The sequence below is a fragment of the Oryx dammah genome, unplaced genomic scaffold (genome assembly GCF_014754425.2).
Source record: "Oryx dammah isolate SB20612 unplaced genomic scaffold, SCBI_Odam_1.1 HiC_scaffold_14, whole genome shotgun sequence".
NCBI lineage: Eukaryota > Metazoa > Chordata > Mammalia > Artiodactyla > Bovidae > Oryx > Oryx dammah.
In genome coordinates, this window is record NW_024070198.1 from 12875948 (window position 1) to 12895658 (window position 19711).

Genomic DNA, 19711 nt, shown 5'->3' on the forward strand with positions numbered 1-19711 from the left:
TGGCACACCCTGTCTTTGTCTTCCCTGCATGTAGTGCAGCACTGTGATTTCAGTACAGCTTTCTGAGCTGCACTGAAGGTGCTAGCAGGGCTTCCCTGGCAGTCTAGAGGTTAAGACTGTGCTTCCACTGCAGGGGCATGGGTTCAGTCCCAGATCAGAGAGCTAAGATCCCACATGCCTCGTGACCAAAAAATAATAATAATTTTTAAATAAAAATTCATATACCTTTTAAAAAAGAAGAAAAAGTTGCTAGGGAATGGGTTATTAAAAGCACTGAGCTACCAGTCTCTAGTGGAGTTGCATCATAGGCATGTTTGACCCATAGAGATTCATATAAATATACATGGTTTAAAGAGAGAAAAAAGGAATGTAGGTGTTTCTGCCACTTTGTGTAATGTGGGAAGTACTCTTCTCTCACTTCCTTTCAGTCTCACATCGTGAACAACTATGTTCCTAGGGAATTTTTTATTTTTTGGCCATGCCTGGTGTGGCATGCAGGATCTTAGTTTCCCAAGCAGGTATCAAACCCAGCCCCCTACAGTGGAAGCACAGAGTCCCAGCCATTTGCACCAGCTAAATCCCGTAAGAGATCATTTTAGTGTTTATGGTTTAGACCTTTAAATTATGACCCTGTGTGAGTTGGGACCCCACAGGCCAAGGGAAAGAATTACTCCATCTCTGTGTCTTGTAGAGCATTTTGGAAGTGATAAACCACAAATGCTAACAAAGTGAGGTAAGACTTTTCTTCCTCTGGCAATCAGGAATTAGTAGTCCATGTAAGACAAAATGTGGCCTGATCTCAGATTTGGATTGTGCTGTGCATAATTATTTACATAGGCTTTGAATCTTTATGGTAGCTTATCTAGAACACTGAGTATTACTTTGTAAGTCTGTGTGTTATCTTTGTAAGTGACAAACATTGTATACACAGAACGTTTTGGATTTGGTGTATTTAGCTTATGGTAGCTTTGTTTTTCTTGATCTTACTGAATTTTTTTTTTTTTTTGCTTTAGATGTCTCAGCAAAAGGCTGAAAACTGCAATAAAAGTGAATGAATTATATATTTTGAACTATTTTAAAGTTTCAAGTGATAGCTGATTTTATGTTGGCAAAGTTAAATTCCAGATTTGCTTTCAAACTATGATTATGTGTCAGATACAATATATCAATACATACTTTTTTTTTTTTTTTAAACCAGGAACACGTACTAAGATAGCTGTCGGTTCCCAAGATGACAGCTTGGGGGGATTATAGTAGATTTATAAAATACTCAATTTTACTACTTCATGGCTTTAGCAGCAGTAGATTCTGCTGCCCGTAGAGATGTGTACCCTTACATTCTCTCTGGCAAAAAGCATGTCTTTGTGATCTTCTGAGGAAATGGGACCCCGAGACCCACTGATGTGTTGTCTTCTGCTCTGCCAGCCACTTCTGTTCCTGATTTCGCTTTTGTGTGATTGGATGCCTTTTGCTTGCAGCCTTGAGACCGTTTACCTGAGTTCAGGAAGTTGTATATACAATAACCATGAAGGCAGGGACTTTGGTAAGAAGGTTTTAAAAGGAACGATTTAAGTAAATCAACCAATATAACTTTAGAATCTCAAAAAGAAATGAATTTCATCACTGAAAACTTCCAACTTGAGGCCAGTGGGCCATTTTTTTTCATAAGCTAAATCTTTAATAGATTCCATTGGAGAATTTCAGATTTCTATAAAATCTCTTATTTTAAAAATTCTATCTTTTAGAAATAGATATATACACATATGTAGCTGTTTTTATATTAACAAGTAAAAGTAATTTTACTTCTTTTCTAAACTAGCTGGTTATAATAATTTAGAAGTTGCAGAGTATCTCCTACAACATGGAGCTGACGTGAATGCTCAGGACAAAGGAGGACTTATTCCTTTACACAATGCAGCGTCTTATGGCGTAAGTTCTTTCATGTTAGCTTTTAAAATGTCGGAAGTTTTCTCAGTGAAATCAGTATTACAATGCAAAGGAAATTTAGTTTGACTTTCTCGTTTTACAGAGAAGTAAATGTGAGCGCTAAAAATTAAATAACTTCTAAGTTTCAATTCTCAGGCTGTTGTAGCTTGCTGGGAGCTTGCTGTGTAACATGGAACATTTTGTCTTTCGTTATTTTACCTTCCTTAGCACACATCTCTTATTTTCAGTGAGATGTTAGTGATTTTGTTTATTTGTTGGTACCCAGAAAATCCACTGGGATTCATATAAATCTGTTGAGATCAGATGCATTGTTTCAGACTCATATTTAATAGCCTTGAATATTAATCATCAGTATTGACCATCTTCAGTTGATTAATTAAGGAAGGCTGCAGGTTTATAAATTGATGTTTAGCAGTTATAACACTTAAATGAGATATTGTTAAAGTTCCATTAGTTTAGTTTGTTTCTATGTAGTATCTATGTTATCTATTTTCTAGATATTTTCTCAAGTTATATAAATGTCTACTACTACTGTAATTTCTAATTAATAGCCCGTAAATGTTGATGGAGAAAAAACACAGTTTTTCATTTCTAGGGTATAGCTATGGTCTTTTTAAGAACTACAATATAAAAAAGTAATAATTCAGACTGTAACAGGTTTATTTTCTTTTACAGCATGTAGATGTAGCAGCTTTGCTGATAAAATATAATGCATGTGTCAATGCTACGGACAAATGGGCTTTCACACCTTTGCACGAGGCAGCCCAGAAGGGACGAACACAGCTTTGTGCGTTATTGTTGGCCCATGGAGCTGATCCAACTCTTAAAAATCAGGAAGGACAAACACCTTTAGATTTAGTTTCAGTAAGTGATGGGATTTTTGAAAAATCTCAGTGCTTTCCTGACGCTTTGAAAATTCCCTTGGTGTGTGTGTGTGTATATATATATATATATGTATGTATGTATGTATATATAATGTCTTCATGGTGCATGTGGCAAAATCTGGCATTTAGCTTGGTTTAAATTTTGGATCTCTTTGGTATTAAAATATAATAAGTAAATAGTAGAATTATCAGTTATTGTAAGCTGAGTACTTTTAGAAATGGGAAAAAGAAGTATAAGGTATACTGCTTACATTAGTTGGGAAACAAGCAGGCAGGGCGCTTCATGAATGCCGTTCATGGGGCACAAGATAGTATGGGCCCAGGGGTCTTTATGAACTACCCAGCTGGGAGCATTGCCTTCAGCACGCAGCTGCAGAGCCTGGTTTATAGAGATTTTCTTCCCTCCCAACACTGTCTCATCTCAAAGGTTTTATTACATACCCTGCTAAAACCGTTCATGAAACAAGTTTGTTCCTCCGGTTTTGGCGGGAAGTCCTTTTTCCGTTTCCTCTCCTGGGAAAATCCCTATAGGTGTCTCCGTTGTGGCCTCCAGCCTCTGCTGTGGCCGCTGTGACTCAGGTGCCTCTCTTGCCTCTGACCCAGAGCAGTAGAGGGAAAGGGAGAGGAAATTCTTCTTGAGTTGGAGGAGGAGAGTCTGTCCTGCAGATTGCTTTCTACTGAGAGATTCCACGGTTGCAAGTTACATTGAGAAACTGAAATTTAGTTCAGCTGGTTGGATAGAATTTTCTAAGCAGGCTGACAGCTCAACTGTATTTGCAAGATTATTTCTTAAGGGAAATGTCCTTCCAGTTCCAAACTAACTTAGAAGTGAACATTTTTCATTGAATCCACCCATGTGTTAGTCCACTAGATATAATTAAGTGACATTAAAACAGGGTGCCCTAGAGAACATGCTTGGGCTTTAGATCAAACAGACCTGCCTTAGAGTTTTAGCTCTACCACTTAACAGTTGTATGGTTTTGCAGGTTGCTTAACCTCAAAGCCTCAGTTACCTAATCTGTAAAATGGAGGTAAAATGTATTTGGTTAATATGAGAATTAAATGAGGGGATGTACCTCATGCTCTTGGGTACATAAGAGGCATCCAATAAATTGTGCTATTATTATTTTTAAATGTTACATACCAACTGTGAGTGTCATGGGAGTCCTCAGATTCAGGGAAAGAAGGTGAGGATTGAAAAGGCAGTATAAATGACAAGCCATGAAAACAAGTACTGATTTACTTTCTTGCTAAATGTTAATTACTTGATGTCTTAATTGAGCATTGTAAAAGAAGAGGAGTTGTTTAATTGCTAAGTCAAGTCTGACTCTTTTGGGACCCTATGGACTGTAGCCCACCAGGCTCCTCTGTCTGAGGGATTTCCCAAACAAGAATACTGGAGTGGGGTTCCATTTCCTTCTCCAGGGGATATTCCCAACCCAGGGATAGAATCCACGTCTCCTGCTTGCCAGGCGGATTCTTTATCACTGAGCCACCGAAAGAATAGTATTTGTTACTAATTAATATACCAGTAAATTGGGGGATTTTTCCATTCTGGCATATTTGATTAAAATTATATTCTTGTTCCCTACCCTTCCAAATGTTCGATTTTGAGAAAAAATATGTTGCTGGAATTTTTCCCCCAAAAATCAACCATCATTCTGTTTGCTAAAGTTCTACATAGATCGAATTACTTCAGAATGCCTTTAAAAGTTTTCAGATCTTACTTTTTTAAAGTTTATATTTCTAAAATTAATTTCAGTACTTTTCAATCATGATGTCTTAGGACTTTTTTTCTTGCTTTGCCACATCTTACACTTTTATTTTGTACACCTCAGAGTATCTGTTCTATATTATGTTTTACATTTAATAACAGTTTAGCTGAATATCACTTATTTGCTTTACTTTTTAAAATAATCGTTTTTATATAAGCAATTCTAGTGCAAATCTGCTAGGGTTTTGTCTTTTTTTTTTAATGCATTCTGGGTATAGTAGAGTTTTACAACCTGCTTACTGTGGATTTCCTCTCTCTCTGACATCTACTCCAGGCAGATGATGTCAGTGCTCTCCTGACAGCAGCCATGCCCCCTTCTGCTCTGCCTTCGTGTTATAAACCTCAAGTGCTCAATGGCATGAGAAGCCCAGCAGCCACCGCAGATGCTCTGTCTTCAGGTCCATCCAGCCCATCAAGCCTTTCTGCAGCCAGCAGTCTCGACAACTTATCTGGCAGTTTTTCTGAACTATCTTCAGTAGTCAGTTCAAGTGGAACAGAGGGTGCTTCCAGTTTGGAAAAAAAGGAGGGTGAGACATTCAGCCTAAATAACTGATATTGGATTGCTGAAAGGTCATTTTTAATATTATTATTGGAGTTCTAATGAAACTTTCTCCTTCCACGTTCAGACTTGATGAGGTTCTAATGTTAACTACTCTTTAGATGTAAACAACCTTTTTGAAAGCTATAGAAGTCCTTTTGGTTGAGTACTATGCCTTTATTTATCTCTTCCGGTGTATTATAATTTAGAGTTTTTTTTTTTTTTTGAAAAGGAACGGAATTCTGTGGTAGTCCAGTGATTAGGACTTGATATTTTCACTGCCATGGACCTTGTTTCAGTCCCTAATTGGGTAACTAAGATCCCTCAAGCCACATGGTGCTGCCAAAAAAGGAAAAAAAAGACATATATACCTACAGTCTCTACCTTAAGATAGGGAAACTTCATTTTTACATTCAGATATAATTGACATATTACATTAGTTTAAGCTATATGGAAACTTATTTTAAAGATACAATTAAAAATAATTTTTTTTTTTAAAAGATTTCTTTGTAACATGTGAGTGCCTCCTTGGTTAGCCCTTTCTAATGATGACATTTTATGCCCTTTTTTAGCTTTTTTTGGTGTGGCAGCTCATGTATGAGCTCTTAGTTCCCTGACCAGGGATTGAACCTCTGCCCCCTGCATTGGGCGTGCAGAGTCTTAACCACTGGACCCCCATTGAAGTCCTCTTTGTAATTTTGATATTAAGTTTAATATTATATTGTGATGGCTGTTACATTTTGTTTCATCTTTATATTCTTTGTACATATATTGTCACAAAACTTTGCTGTTCTAATGTTGATACACATTATTCCAATGTGAAATTCTGTGCTGTTTTTTTTTTTTCCAGTTCCAGGAATAGATTTTAGCATAACTCAATTTGTAAGAAATCTTGGGCTTGAACACCTAATGGATATATTTGAGCGAGAACAGGTAAGTACATGAGTTGTTTCACTTGGTTTGCTGTTTTGGGGAACCTCAAGGGAAAAATAGAAACTTTTGAAATGCCCTGAACAATTGAACATATTGAGGACTGAAAAGGATGTGTGTTTTTTTTTAAGGACTGGAAATCAATCCCTCTTCTAATTTGGCTTGTTTTTTTTTCCCATTTAGTTTGTTGCTCTTGTTCTTTACTCACTGAGTCATGTTTAGTTTATTAGCATGTAAAAATTGTTTTTTGTGTGGTAACAAAATAGCTGTCTTGAATAAATCTAGCTTATGCATTTCTTAAAGGTAAGTTATCCTTGACCTCAGTTTGTTCAATTCTCTCACATCAGTCACTACCCACTCTAAGCCTGACACGTTGCTAACCACTTTGGGAAGCTATATAGACACACAAACTATATATCTGGGCTTTTCTTGAATAGTCCTAATTTAAGTTGTCTGTCAGAATACATTTACTGATTTTTTGAGTTCAGATGATGTAATTTTTGTAGACTTGTACCTCTAAGGAATTTTAATCTAGTTACGGAGCATAGCAAGAACAGATTAAGAATTAAGTTTTTGGCATAGAAATTCAAATTAAGAAAGAGTTATTACAAGCCGGACTATTCAAAGAAAGCTTCATGAAAGGTTTGTAAATAATACAGAATTTTAAAGAATGCCTTCAGTTTCACAAAATGGGAATCATATATTCAAGGTTAAAAGGGTTAGTTTAAACAATGATGCTGAAGTTATCAGTTAACATAGTGCAGAATCTGTAGGAACATTACATTAAGACATTGTATAAATAGTTAGATATAAAGTGATAGTGGAAGAGATAAAATAGTGTGCCTAAATGTGGTTTAATTTGAAAATGTATTTTTGTTTTGCAGTTTAATTCTACTCAGGTTCAAATACTAAATGAAAATAATGATGTTTTTGGTTAGTTCTTGATTCAACTTTTGTTTAGTTAACTGCAACTTTTCAGTTTTAGTTTAATAGCTGGTATGCTTTCATTTCTATGTTGTGTTCAGAAGTCATTTGAAATAAATATATAAGTCTAATAATATTGTGAGAACACCAGTATATGAATGTCTTCCAAACAAGTCTTCTAAACAGTTTCATTCTCTTTTGTAAGATCACGTTGGATGTATTAGTTGAGATGGGACACAAGGAGTTGAAAGAGATTGGAATCAATGCTTATGGACATAGACACAAACTAATTAAAGGAGTTGAGAGACTTATCTCTGGACAACAAGGTATTTCATTTTAAGTCATTGCTATCGTCAGTTTAACAGCTTGCATTAAGGCAGCCCTCAACTTACTAAAGGATAATTTTAAAATCTGTAATAGTCCACTTGATAAGAAGAGTACTAATGAGGATTCTGGAAACCTGGGGTCAGATCTCAAATCTGCCACTGTTAGGCTTTCTGAACTGCCACCTTTAACTCTGTGAACCTAAGCGAAGTGTCTGGGCCATTCAGAAATACGGGTGTTATTTTAGCTCTGAAGTTTTTTCTATTATTTCCATTCACTCATTTCTGAAGTTATTGTAGCTCAAAAATTATATGGTTCTAAAAGATCTGAAACTTGGATATCTCATATGGTAATATAATAGGTAACGGCTAGGTGTTCAGGCCTGCCCATAAAATAATGTTGTAAATCTCATTTGCTGTAAATAGTTACATTTTAAACACTTACTGTAAAAATACAAGGAAACAATAATGTTGCAACTAAGGAAACATAGTGAAACAAAGTTGAATGATATTTTATTTCTCTTGAATGCTGATACATAAGGAAAATGCAGACTGCATTTGTTCTGCAAATGTTCACACTTCCTGTATATCAGGTCTTGGTATAAAAGATGAGTTATTTTAGTCGTCAGAACCACATTTTAAGTTTCTTGTTCAACTGAGGGAGTGATACACCCTGAGATTAGACATCCGATAATTGAAGACCTGGCTGTACACCTGGGGTTAAAGACAAACCTCCATTAGCAAAACTGAGGGAATTTTGAGGAAGGAATGTATGCTATCCAGGATAGGGTCTATCTCTTGAGGAACAAAAAGAGAACTTTGAAAGTTCTGTGATTGAAGCTAAGGAATGCTTTAAACTGAAATTCTGGATTGGGATTGATTAAAGGTAGATGCACTTTATTTGTCCGATAGGAACTAGGGCAAAGCGTTTAAAATGTGAGATAGTCTTAGATATTGCTAGTATAGAAGATAAAATTTTATAAGATAAAGAAGAGGGCAGACTCGAGGCTTTTTGTAATGTTAGTGTGAAGAGGAACTGGAACCCTCAGTTTTGGACTGCCATTGTGCCTCAACTAGAAAACACTGTGAATCTGGTAGGGAGGCAGTTAAGACTGTTTAAAGGCTCAGGAAACAATGATAGAAACAGATACACTGCTTCCAAGTGGCAGAGGTACGTCCCTCCCTGCCGCCTTTGGCCCTCTGGTCATTCTGATGACATCCAGCTGCATTGAGTAGGAACATTGATTCCTACGTGGAGGAGAAACACCACAACAACACAGAATGACTGTGTCTGATCTAGCACATCAGGGTCACTTTTCCACATAAAGTTACCACCTGCCTTATGTTCATTTGCAGCTAGGAGTCTGTACAATACCGGCATTATACCCAGTTTGCAAATTAGAACCAGTGGCAAACTTCTGACTGTCTCTTACCTTGCTGACAGCCTTAGCTATTACTCAGTGCATCAAGTCAGCAGATTACATGTTCTGATCTTTCAGCACTTACGAATATCTTCTTGGGGCATTTGAAGATGCCTTAGTCCAGTGTTTGTCACAGACTTTATTCTGTTAAGTGTTTTTTCTATAAAATGTCCTCCTCTGTATAGTTGTCATACTTTCCGTAGATTTTATAATGCAGCCATACCTATACATTGTTATTAGGGTTTGGCATGTTTGTGATAGCTCTGTTGTTCAGACCGGAACAGTGCTCTTAGTCTCCAGAGGGAAACTGCCATGCATTAACCCAGCAGCAAAGGACTTATATGCAGAGTACATCATGTGAAATCAGGCTGGATGAATCACAAACTGGAATCAAGATTGCTGGGAGAAATGTCAGCAACCTCAGATATGCAGATGATACTGCTCTAATGGCAGAAAGTGAAGAAGAACTGAAGTGCCTCTTGATGAAGGTGAAAGAGAAGAGCGAAAAAGCTGGCTTAAAACTCAGCATTCAAAAAATGAAGATCATGGCATCCATTCCTATCACTTTATGGCAAATAGATGGGGAAAATGTGGAAACAGTGTCAGATTTCATTTTCTTGGGCTCCAGAATCACTACAGACAGTGACTAGTCATGAAAGTAAAAGACGCTTGCTCCTTGGAAGAATAACTGTGACAAACCTAGACAGTGTATTAAAAAGCAGAGACATCGCTTTGCCAACAGAGGTACATATAGTCAGAGCTATGGTTTTTCCAGTAGTCATATATGAATGTGAAAGTTGGACTGTGAAGAAGGCTGAGTGCCAAAGAATTGATGCTTTCAAACTGTGGTGCTGGAGAAGACTGAGTATTCTTGGACAGCAAGGAGATCAAACCTGTCAATCCTAAAGGAAGTCAACCTTGAATATTCACTGGAAGGAATGGTGCTGAAGCTCCAATACTTTGGCCACCTGATGCGAAGAGCTGGCTCACTAGAAAAGACCCTAATGCTGGGAAAGATTGAAGGCAAGAGGAGAAGGGGATGACAGAGGATGAGATGGTTGGATGGCATCACTGACTCAGTGTACATGAGTCTGAGCAAACCCCGGGAGAGGGAGATAGTGAAGGACAGGGGAGCCTGGCATGCTGCAGTCCATGGGTCATACAAGGAGTCGGACACAACTTAGTCACAACTTAGTGAGCAACGACAAAAGAGGACTCGAGTCCTCCCTGAGAAAACAGTGGCGCTCTGGGGATCTTGGAGAGATTACAGGGGAGTTGTGTTAACAGACACAACAAAGAAATTAGAAAGTCCTGTGTAAGATTCCATTTTAAAAGCTTTTGTGAGAGTAAAAATACGAAAGTATATATGATCTTAACTGTTGACATTCAGAAAATAGGATAAATTCATTGCTGAAGTGAATCTATTATGGGTTAGAATAAGCATTCCATCGTTTATAAGCTTTATGACTTCTTATTCTTGGATAATTTAAAATTACCTATGGCCATGCTAGTTTCTTCTCAGTTTTACAAAAAATAAAGGGACCAAATGCTGAAAGGGCTGCTTAGTTAATAAAGGAAATAATTTGAAGAAGAAAACATATGACACATAGGAGATAAAGAATAGGAAGATTTTCGGAACTTTTCTCACAAAACCCTTATGACTTGTAAGGTCAAAAAAATAGTCATCTAAATGCAGTGTAACTTTCTGGTTTGGATCCTGGAAAAGTAAAAGGACATTAGTGGGGAAAAACTGGTGAAATTCAAACGAAGTCTGTAACTTACTTAATTTTGATACATGTGCTGTGATTGTATAAAGTGGGAACATTAATGTTCCTGATGGTGACTTTAGAGAGTGGAGTGAGGGCACACGGGAACTCCCGGTGCTCTCAGCTTTCCTATAAATCTAAACTGTCCCAAAATAAAAAAACTTTCAAGAACTAGTAATAAGCATCAGATAAATCGGGTGGTTGTATTGGGTTGATGTTTATTGTGGGCTGGGGGCAGGGGGGAGGGTTCTGGCAAGTTTTTTTTTTTTTTTTTTAACCTTCAAATTTCATTTGATAGGTCTTAACCCATACTTAACTCTGAACACCTCTGGAAGTGGAACAATTCTTATTGATCTATCTGCTGAAGATAAAGAGTTTCAGTCTGTGGAGGAAGAGGTACGTTCATACACCATATAAATGTCGGGTCAGCAGCTGAATTTCCCAGAAGTTCCCAGATCTATTTGAACATGTATGTAGCAGGAGTTTTTAATTGTCCCCCACTCTACCACCTGAAAACTTACAAAATCAGCATTTAAAATACACTATCTCAGTAAGCTTTAATTCTAATAATTTGGTTCAGCATTACAATTAATATACAGAATTCTGTTGGAGAAGAGGTGGCTAATATTCCCTTCCTTCATGAAGGCAATTGCAAAGCCCTGTATCTTAGACAAGACCCAGAACATGTGGATGCTACTTATCTAGGAAATGTTTTTTTAACTTTCTTTCCATAAAACTATTGTATCCACCAAAGTCTTAAAATGGCACCCTGCACTTTGAAGAACACCATACCCTGTATGTGTGAGCTGAGCACAGAGATACAAAGTTGAGTGAGGCTTACTTAGTTCTAAGTCTGAGGGAACTCCAACTCTCAGTGAAATATAAATTGTGCTTTATGAGAGCAGAACGAATGGGAACAAATAAGTCATTGTTTTGTTTTGTTTGTTAGTGTGTCAGCTGGTTGGCTTTGCATGTTTGGCTCACCTGTACATTTGCTTGTTTCCTTTTGTTCCAGTAGTTTGCATTATATAATTTTCACCTGTAGGTATTTCTGGATTGATTGTATCAACTATGCACTGTCTCTCGAAAGTAGTTCTTGCGAACTTACAGAACTCATTCCTTAAACAACAAAAATAGTAAGAACCTAATTTGTCTTAAGAGTCATATGAGTCAAGAACTGTGCTCCCTAAATCAGAAAAGACATACAAGCTAATGCACATCTTTCTGAAATGTGTTTCCATCAGATGCAGAGTACAGTCCGAGAGCACAGAGATGGAGGTCACGCAGGTGGGATCTTCAACAGATACAATATTCTCAAGGTAATAAGTTAGTGAAAATAAAGTTCACTGTGACCATAGTTTTCAAAAGTCTGAAACCATGATTAACTTTCATAAGAACATCTGTCCAGCCCAGTCAGTTTTTCACATGGCATCAGGGGTATTTTGGGAAAGAATATGTCCTCGGCAGGTTAAGATCCTCAAGTCTCTGTACTAACCACTAGTTCAGCCTCTGTTGAACATATTTAAGTTTAGAGATTATGCTTTAAATAATCTTCAATCTTTAAGTTTAATCTTTAAACTTAAATATAAGTTTAAAAGGCAAGGTACATGATTATCTTAACTGTTGACATTCGGCAAATATGACAAATTCATAGCTGAATTAAGGAATCTATTATGGATTAGAATAAGCATTCCATTGTTAGTAAGCTTTATGACTTCTTATTCTTGGATGATAAATCCTGTAGGTTTAGGATTTTAAAGATGGACACTACTATTAAGGTACTCTTGCTGACTTTTTTCAGTACTTTTGAATTTTTTATGGCTCTTGGAAGGACTCCCATCTTTACAGTTACACTGTGGTTTGTTTGTTTTCTAGTTTGTCCTAATTGTGTCTATTCCAGGTTTCTGTGAGTCCTCACACATAATACCATTTTTTAGAAATTTTAGTAGTACTCCCCCTGTACCTTTCATCTTTCCAGAAATAGTCATTTTAAAAAATACGTTAAAGAGAGTACTGACTCTTACTAATATCAGGTACTCTCCTCGGCCTTTTCAGCTTTGCTAATTTGCTTGGTGTTTTTAAAAGCTGTATGGCAACCAAACTGTATACTCTACTTGAGATGCATAATGATTTTCTGTTAACTATTCTTAATCATTATAAGATTTAGAGTTATAATGTGGCAAGTATCTCTGATACCTAAATTTTAAATTGAAAGGTGAATAGTATGAAATCTTTCAGTTGTGTTATATTACTGTCTTACAGTAATACACTATTCTGAGTATACCAGTAGATCTCATATTTTAGAGTTACTCATCAAGATAGAAAGTCACTCAGTCGTGTCCAACCCTTTGTGACCCCATGGACTGTAGCCTACCAGGCTCTTCCATCCATGGGATTTTCCAGGCAAGAGTACTGGAGTGGGTTGCCATTTCCTTCTCCAGGGGATCTTCCCGACCCAGGGATTGAACCTGGGTCTCCCGCACTGTAGGCAGATGCTTTACCATCTGAGCCACCAGGGAAGTGCATTTAGAAATAAGATGACATAAAATAAGTACACATTATTCAGGTACAGGGGTATTTCAGGAGCTGTATTTTATTAGTTCGTATCATGGTATGACCTGAGTGACATCTTGAGTTTTCTTTTCATGAACATATGTATAATAATATTTACTATAACAAATAATTATTCCTATTATAGGTAGATTTTAGTCAAGGGCATTTTGTGTGCAACCAGTAACAAAATGTGCCAAGGTTTGTTAAGGGTGAGGGCAAGGAACAGAATATGGGTTTGATTTCTAGAGTTACTGAATTTGGGGGGTATGCTGTTTTCTTTCTCTAGAAAGATATTTTAGTACAATATCTAATACAAGTGTTTTAATTGATAAAACTTTTGTTTTTGTTCCCTTTTTAAAAAAACATTAATGAGCTCTGTTTATGCCAGTCTGTGTGCTTTGATTATGTCTGATGGTATTTTGAGTTAATTTGAACCTAGACTAAAACCATCAGTGCCCAGATGTGTTTTAGGACCAGCAGGGGGCTGTAGCACCCTTAAATACAGCTGAAAGGCAGCACTAGGATTGTGAGTTTTGACCTTAGAAATACTGCTAGTGAAACCAACATCCATCTTAAAACTTTTCTCCAAACAAAAGTTTTAGGAATTGGAGGGATAGGGAAGAATAGAGGAAATATTAGGGTGTGTGTGTGTGTAATTTGTTTGGTGTGGCTATATCAAATATTTTAATTAAAAACAGATAAAGATGGTACTTTAAGCCAGAAAAAGAGTTGGGGGAAAGACAGTATTTTCTTTCTTAAACTTCCATACAGAACTCAGCATGTCTGATTTGGAGATGTTTTAGTAATAATTCTAAAGTGAGAATAGAAGTATTTTAATCAATTAATAGTACTCTTGACCTTTACATATAGCCATATGTAACTTTTTCTCGTCTGTAGTTTTTGATTTCTAAAATGTACGTATATTTTCATCTTTATGGTTGTGACAGAGGTTTTTAGTTGACTAAAAATAGTATGTAATTTGTATTTCAGAGAAAAGTTTTGCCTCTCTTCTGGTCCTAACTGGCCCATTCTTGGTTAAGGTTAACAAGTAGGTAAGTAATTATTGTGATCCAGAGATTTTATTTTGCTGGTTTCTTTTTATAGATTCAGAAAGTTTGTAACAAGAAACTATGGGAAAGATACACTCACAGGAGAAAAGAAGTTTCTGAGGAAAATCACAACCATGCAAATGAAAGAATGCTGTTTCATGGTAAGAGTCCTCTCCCCCTACCTGCCGTCCTCCACATTTTTTGTCAGGTTTGAAATAGTAATGAATCTGTATATTTCTCATATCATTTTTTAAAAAACAAACATTATTTCTATAAATCCTTGCATTTATATTTGTGTTTGCAATCTTCTGAATTTTTATGTTTTGAATGGATATAGTTTATAAATAAGATTACCATAACAGAGAAAGTGTAGGAACGATAATACTGACTGTTCATATTTTCTATTTATATGTAAATATGTATGTATGTCCTTTATTGAGCCCATCTTTGCATGAAATGTTCCCTTGGTATCTCTAATTTTCTTGAAGAGATCTCTAGTCTTTCCCATTCTATTGTTTTCCTCTATTTCTTTGCATTGATCACTGAGGAAGGCTTTCTTATCTCTCCTTGATATTCTTTGGAACTCTGCATTCAAATGGGTATATCTTTCCTTTTCTCCTTTGCTTTTTGCTTCTCTTCTCTGCACAGCTATTTGTAAGGCCTCCTCAGACAACCATTTTGCTTTTTTGCATTTCTTTTTCTTGGGGATGGTCTTGCTCCCTGTTTCCTGTACAATGTCATGAACCTCCATCCTTAGTTCATCAGGCACTCTGTCTATCAGATCTAGTCCCTTAAATCTGTTTCTGACTTCCACTGTATAGTCATAAGGGATTTGATTTAGGTCATACCTGAATGGTCGAGTGGTTTTCTCCACTTTCTTCAATTTCAGTCTGAATTTGCAATAAGAAGTTCATGATCTGAGCCACAGTCAGCTCCTGGTGTTGTTTTTGTTGACTGTATTTCATGCAAAGATGGGCTCAATAAAAGACAGAAATGGTAGGGACCTAACAGAAGCAGAAGATATTAAGAAGTGGCAAGAATACACAGAAGAACTGTACAAAAAAGATCTTCACGACCCAGATAATCACGATGGTGTGATCACTCACCTAGAGCCAGACATCCCAGAATGTGAAGTCAAGTGAGCCTTAGGAAGCATCACTACAAACAAAGCTAGAGTGGAGGTGATGGAATTCCAGTTGAGCTGTTTCAAATCCTAAAAGATGATGCTGTGAAAAACTGCACTCAATATTCCAGCAAATTTGGAAAACTCATCAGTGGCCACAGCACTGGAAGAGTTCAGTTTTCATTCCAATCCCAAAGAAAGGCAATGCCAAAGAATGCTCAAACTACCACACAGTTGCACTCATCTCACACGCTAGTAAAGTAATGCTCAAAATTCTCCAAGCCAGGCTTCAGCAATACGTGAACCGTGAACTCCCAGATGTTCAAGGTGGTTTTAGAAAAGGCAGAGGAACCAGAGATCAAATCGCCAACATCCGCTGGATCATGGAAAAAGTAAGAGAGTTCCAGAAAACATCTATTTCTGCCTTATTGACTATGCCAAAGCCGTTGACTGTGTGGATCACAATAAATGGTGGAAAATTCTTCAAGAGATGGGACTACCAGACCACCTGACCTGCCTCTTGAGAAACCTGTATGCAGGTCAGGAAGCAACAGTTAGAACTGGACATGGAACAACAGACTGGTTCCAAATAGGAAAAGGAGTACATCAATGCTGTATATTGTCACCCTGCTTATTTAACTTATATGCAGCATACATCATGAGAAACGCTGGGCTGGAGGAAGAAGGACAAGCTGGAATCAAGATTGCTGGGAGAAATATCAATCACCTCAGATATGCAGATGACACCACTCTTATGGCAGAAAGTGAAGAACTAAAGAGCCTCTTGATGAAAGTGAAAGAGGAGAGTGCAGAAGTTGGCTTAAAGCTCAACATTCAGGAAACTAAAATCATGGCATCCGGTCCCATCACTTCATGGGAAATAGATGGGGAAACAGTGGAAACAGTGGCTGACTTTATTTTTCTGGGATCCAAAATCACTGCAGATGGTGATTGCAGCCATGAAATTAAAAGACACTTACTCCTTGGAAGGAAAGTTATGACCAACCAAGACAGCATATTAAAAAGCAGAGACATTACTTTGTCAACAAAGGTCCGTCTAGTCAAGGCTATGGTTTTTCCAGTGGTCACGTATGGATGTGAGTGTTGGACTGTAAAGAAAGCCGAGCACCGAAGAATTGATGCTTTTGAAGTGTGGTGTTGGAGAAGACTCTTGAGAGTCCCTTGGACTGCAAGGAGATCCAACCAGACCATTCTAAAGGAGATCAGTCCTGGGTGTTCATTGGAAGGAGTGATGCTAAAGCTGAAACTCCAGTACTTTGGCCACCTCATGCGAAGAGCCAACTCATTTGAAAAGACCCTGATGCTGGGGAAGATTGAGGGCAGGAGGAGAAGGGGACGACAGAGGATGAGATGGTGGATGGCATCACTGACTCAGTGGACATGGGTTTGGGTGGACTCTGGGAGTTGGTGATGGACAGGGAGGCCCAGCTTACTGGGGTTCATGGGGTGCAGAGTCGGACATGACTGGGCTGAGCTGGGCTGAGCTGAGCTGATATGTGTGTGTGTGTGTGTGTGTGTGTGTGTGTGTGTGTGTGTGTGTGTGGTTTATCATGCGTGTTAGGGTCACTGTGGAAAGCTGATGTGTGTTACTTTTAACTGGTTGATTGAATTAAAGGAAGATCTGAAAAGTGCCTCAGAAGAATATGTACATCCTCTTGTGACTGTGCTTCTAAATGTCAAGGGTGCAAAAAGATGATTGTCATTGAATCTGTGGAGTTTTCTGAGAAGTTTTGTTTTATTGAGAGCACCATTACTTGTCATTCTTGAAATTTCCTGTTTATGTTGCAGCATGGTAGGTGGTGGTGGTTGATCTTTCAAGTTTATAGCAAAGATGAATACAGATATTAATGCAGTGTTTATCAAGTCTTTAAGCACATTACCCATGATAGTTCCAATCTGTTCCTTCAATTGGCTTTGATTGCAAAAAATTTTGAGAGACTTGGTAAAGTTCTATAAAACACAGTATTTAAATTTCACAATCCCCTGGAAGAATGGCTGTAGCAGACTGAATTAGTATATAATATCTAAATGGTACTTCTCATTTCAACACCCTAAAAATTGTCATGATAATCTCTTGGCACAGAACATGATATTTATTTATGTATTGACTTAAGGGTTGTAATGTATGACTTTTTCTATTTTATAGTAGAAATGGTTTTTCCAAGTTAATTCAAATGAGTTATTCTATTCTTTAGTATTTCTGTAAAGCGGAATTCAGTGTATTTCCCTTGTTCCTTTATGAAAAGGGACACCAATCTTGATGAATCAGTTAGCTGTGTCATACTGACTTTTCCCAAGCCGCAGCCTCACTGCCCTCCCTGACCTGATCTCCATGCTTCGTACCTCCTGGTCTTTGGCTGAGCTCCTTCTTGGCATGCATGCAAGGAAGGAGGAGAAAGCAGTCAACATGTAGGGAGTGAAGGAACACACCACATTTGCAGATGGAAGCGGAAGAATAGGAGAGAAGTATAAAGAAAAGCATGAACTTGAAAAGATCACTTCAGCCACTTTGGGTATCTCGGAAAAGGACATGGATGGGGATGTCATTGCATGACCTAGTTGCATTCAGCCTGGCCATAGGAGGTCAATTGTGAGACTCTTGATTCTGGGTTGTTACGAATTTGGAGCCGGGAATTTGATAACTCTAGCACTGATGTTTCTTTCAGGTGATCTGTATGTTTTTCCTAGTTGAATCTCTGTGTGTCCTTACTTTGGCATCTGAACCACCACCCTATTAGAAACATTCATTCACATTGCCAGTTCTTCTAAAATAACTAAAGTAGTGAGCCAGCTGACAGTTGTGTTTCGGTTTTGCTCATCATGGTGGTGATACATGTATGATAATTCAGAATTTAACTTCTTCTGATGTCTGTTCCTCTCACTGCTTGGAGCTTAGGTAGTGGGATTTTAGTCCATCATGTATCTAAGCTGACTTGTTTTCACTCAGGGTACCATGGGAATGGGTTGGCTGTAATGCCTTCTGATTTTTGTGGAGTCAAACAATTGAAGAAAAAAGAAAGAATTTAACTTCTAAGACGCTTTAGCTTTTATTGCTTTACTTGTGATTTAAAAATGTTACTTATTTATATGTATTTTTAGGGTCTCCCTTTGTGAATGCAATTATCCATAAGGGCTTTGATGAAAGGCATGCATACATAGGTGGCATGTTTGGAGCTGGGATCTATTTTGCTGAAAACTCTTCCAAAAGCAATCAGTATGTATATGGAATTGGAGGAGGTACTGGATGTCCAGTACATAAAGACAGATCTTGTTACATCTGCCACAGGTAAGAGATCACTTTTCTCATTTATTTTGATAAGAATCAGATAAGAACTGGTTTCATATTGAAATTTTCGGGTAAGATGTTATGTTGGACATCTCTAGGAATCCAAGTGAGGCATAGTTCAGGTTGCTTTGGCACTCTCACTGGTTCTAATAGTAGCTGGTGTTTTTTAAATGGTAAGAGCCAAGCACAGTTATAAGCATTTGATCTGTTCACATCATTCAATCACTGGAACACACAGTGCTTTCAGAATATGGAGTAGAAAATATTGCTGGGCATGGAAGAGATTTTATTGTGGACTGTTTAAAAATCTAGTCTTCAAATGCTATTAATAAAATGGCATTATTTGCTACACTTAATCATTTCATGGTAATGGATGAGAGAATCTCTCTCTCCTCCACTGTGGTGTGATTTTAATTGTCAATTTGTGATATTACGACTCAGAAAAAAGTTATAATAAAGCATATCAGCATGTCAGTCCTTTTAGAAAGCACATTATCAAAGAATTACTTTGTACTTCTTTTTTCCTACTTTTAGTTACCCTAGTGGAACTTAGTTATTAAAATCATTCAAATGACTTGGCCCTAGTTGATAAAATCCTTGTAGGTAAATAATCGTCACCATTTGAAAAATCAAGATTAATTACTGAGATTTTTTCTGTGGTTAGAGCACTGCTTATAAAGACCTAGAACAGTAGCTATCAAACATTAGCAAGTTCAGAACCACCTAGAAGCTTATTAAAACACAAATTCCTATGCCACACCTCCTGAATTATAGATTTAGTAGGTCTGGGGCTAGGGCACTAGAACTTGCATTTCTACCGAGTTCCTAGGGGATGTTCAAGCTTCTGATCACAGATCTAGAAACCCTAGAGCAGTAGTTCTCAGCTGTGGCAGCACATTGGAATTACCTGAGGGGCTTTAAAAACTACTGACTGTGTCCTACCCTCAAGAGATTCTCACTTGGGTATCTGGTCTGGGCATGGGATTTTTAAAAGCTTCCCAGCTGATTTTGAAGGGCTGCCAAAGTGAAGGACTGAAGTCCTAAAGGGAGACAAAGACTATCTGTTTATGTTTTGTTCTTACTGTTTTCCACCTAAACTTAGACTCATGTAGGTGTCTAAAGCCATACCTCCTGGGTATGACTCTCACCCGCTTCTACTTAAGATCATAGGT

The 19711-nt window shown here is 37.5% G+C and overlaps 1 protein-coding gene and 1 non-coding gene across 3 annotated transcripts in view; both read left to right on the forward strand.

The window, feature by feature from the left end:
* Positions 1-19711, forward strand: part of TNKS2 (tankyrase 2) — a 65049-nt gene that overhangs the window by 40704 nt on the left and 4634 nt on the right. For both annotated transcript variants that reach the window (XM_040254513.1, XM_040254514.1), the window contains 9 exons: positions 1820-1929; positions 2623-2811; positions 4880-5132; positions 5994-6076; positions 7203-7323; positions 10806-10903; positions 11752-11826; positions 14165-14270; positions 18353-18539. In XM_040254513.1, the coding sequence (XP_040110447.1) occupies positions 1820-1929; positions 2623-2811; positions 4880-5132; positions 5994-6076; positions 7203-7323; positions 10806-10903; positions 11752-11826; positions 14165-14270; positions 18353-18539 (1222 nt within the window). The remainder of the gene's footprint in view (positions 1-1819; positions 1930-2622; positions 2812-4879; positions 5133-5993; positions 6077-7202; positions 7324-10805; positions 10904-11751; positions 11827-14164; positions 14271-18352; positions 18540-19711) is intronic.
* Positions 18117-18258, forward strand: LOC120874020. The gene has a single exon (XR_005723589.1). It is a non-coding gene; the product is annotated as a small nucleolar RNA SNORA79 (small nucleolar RNA).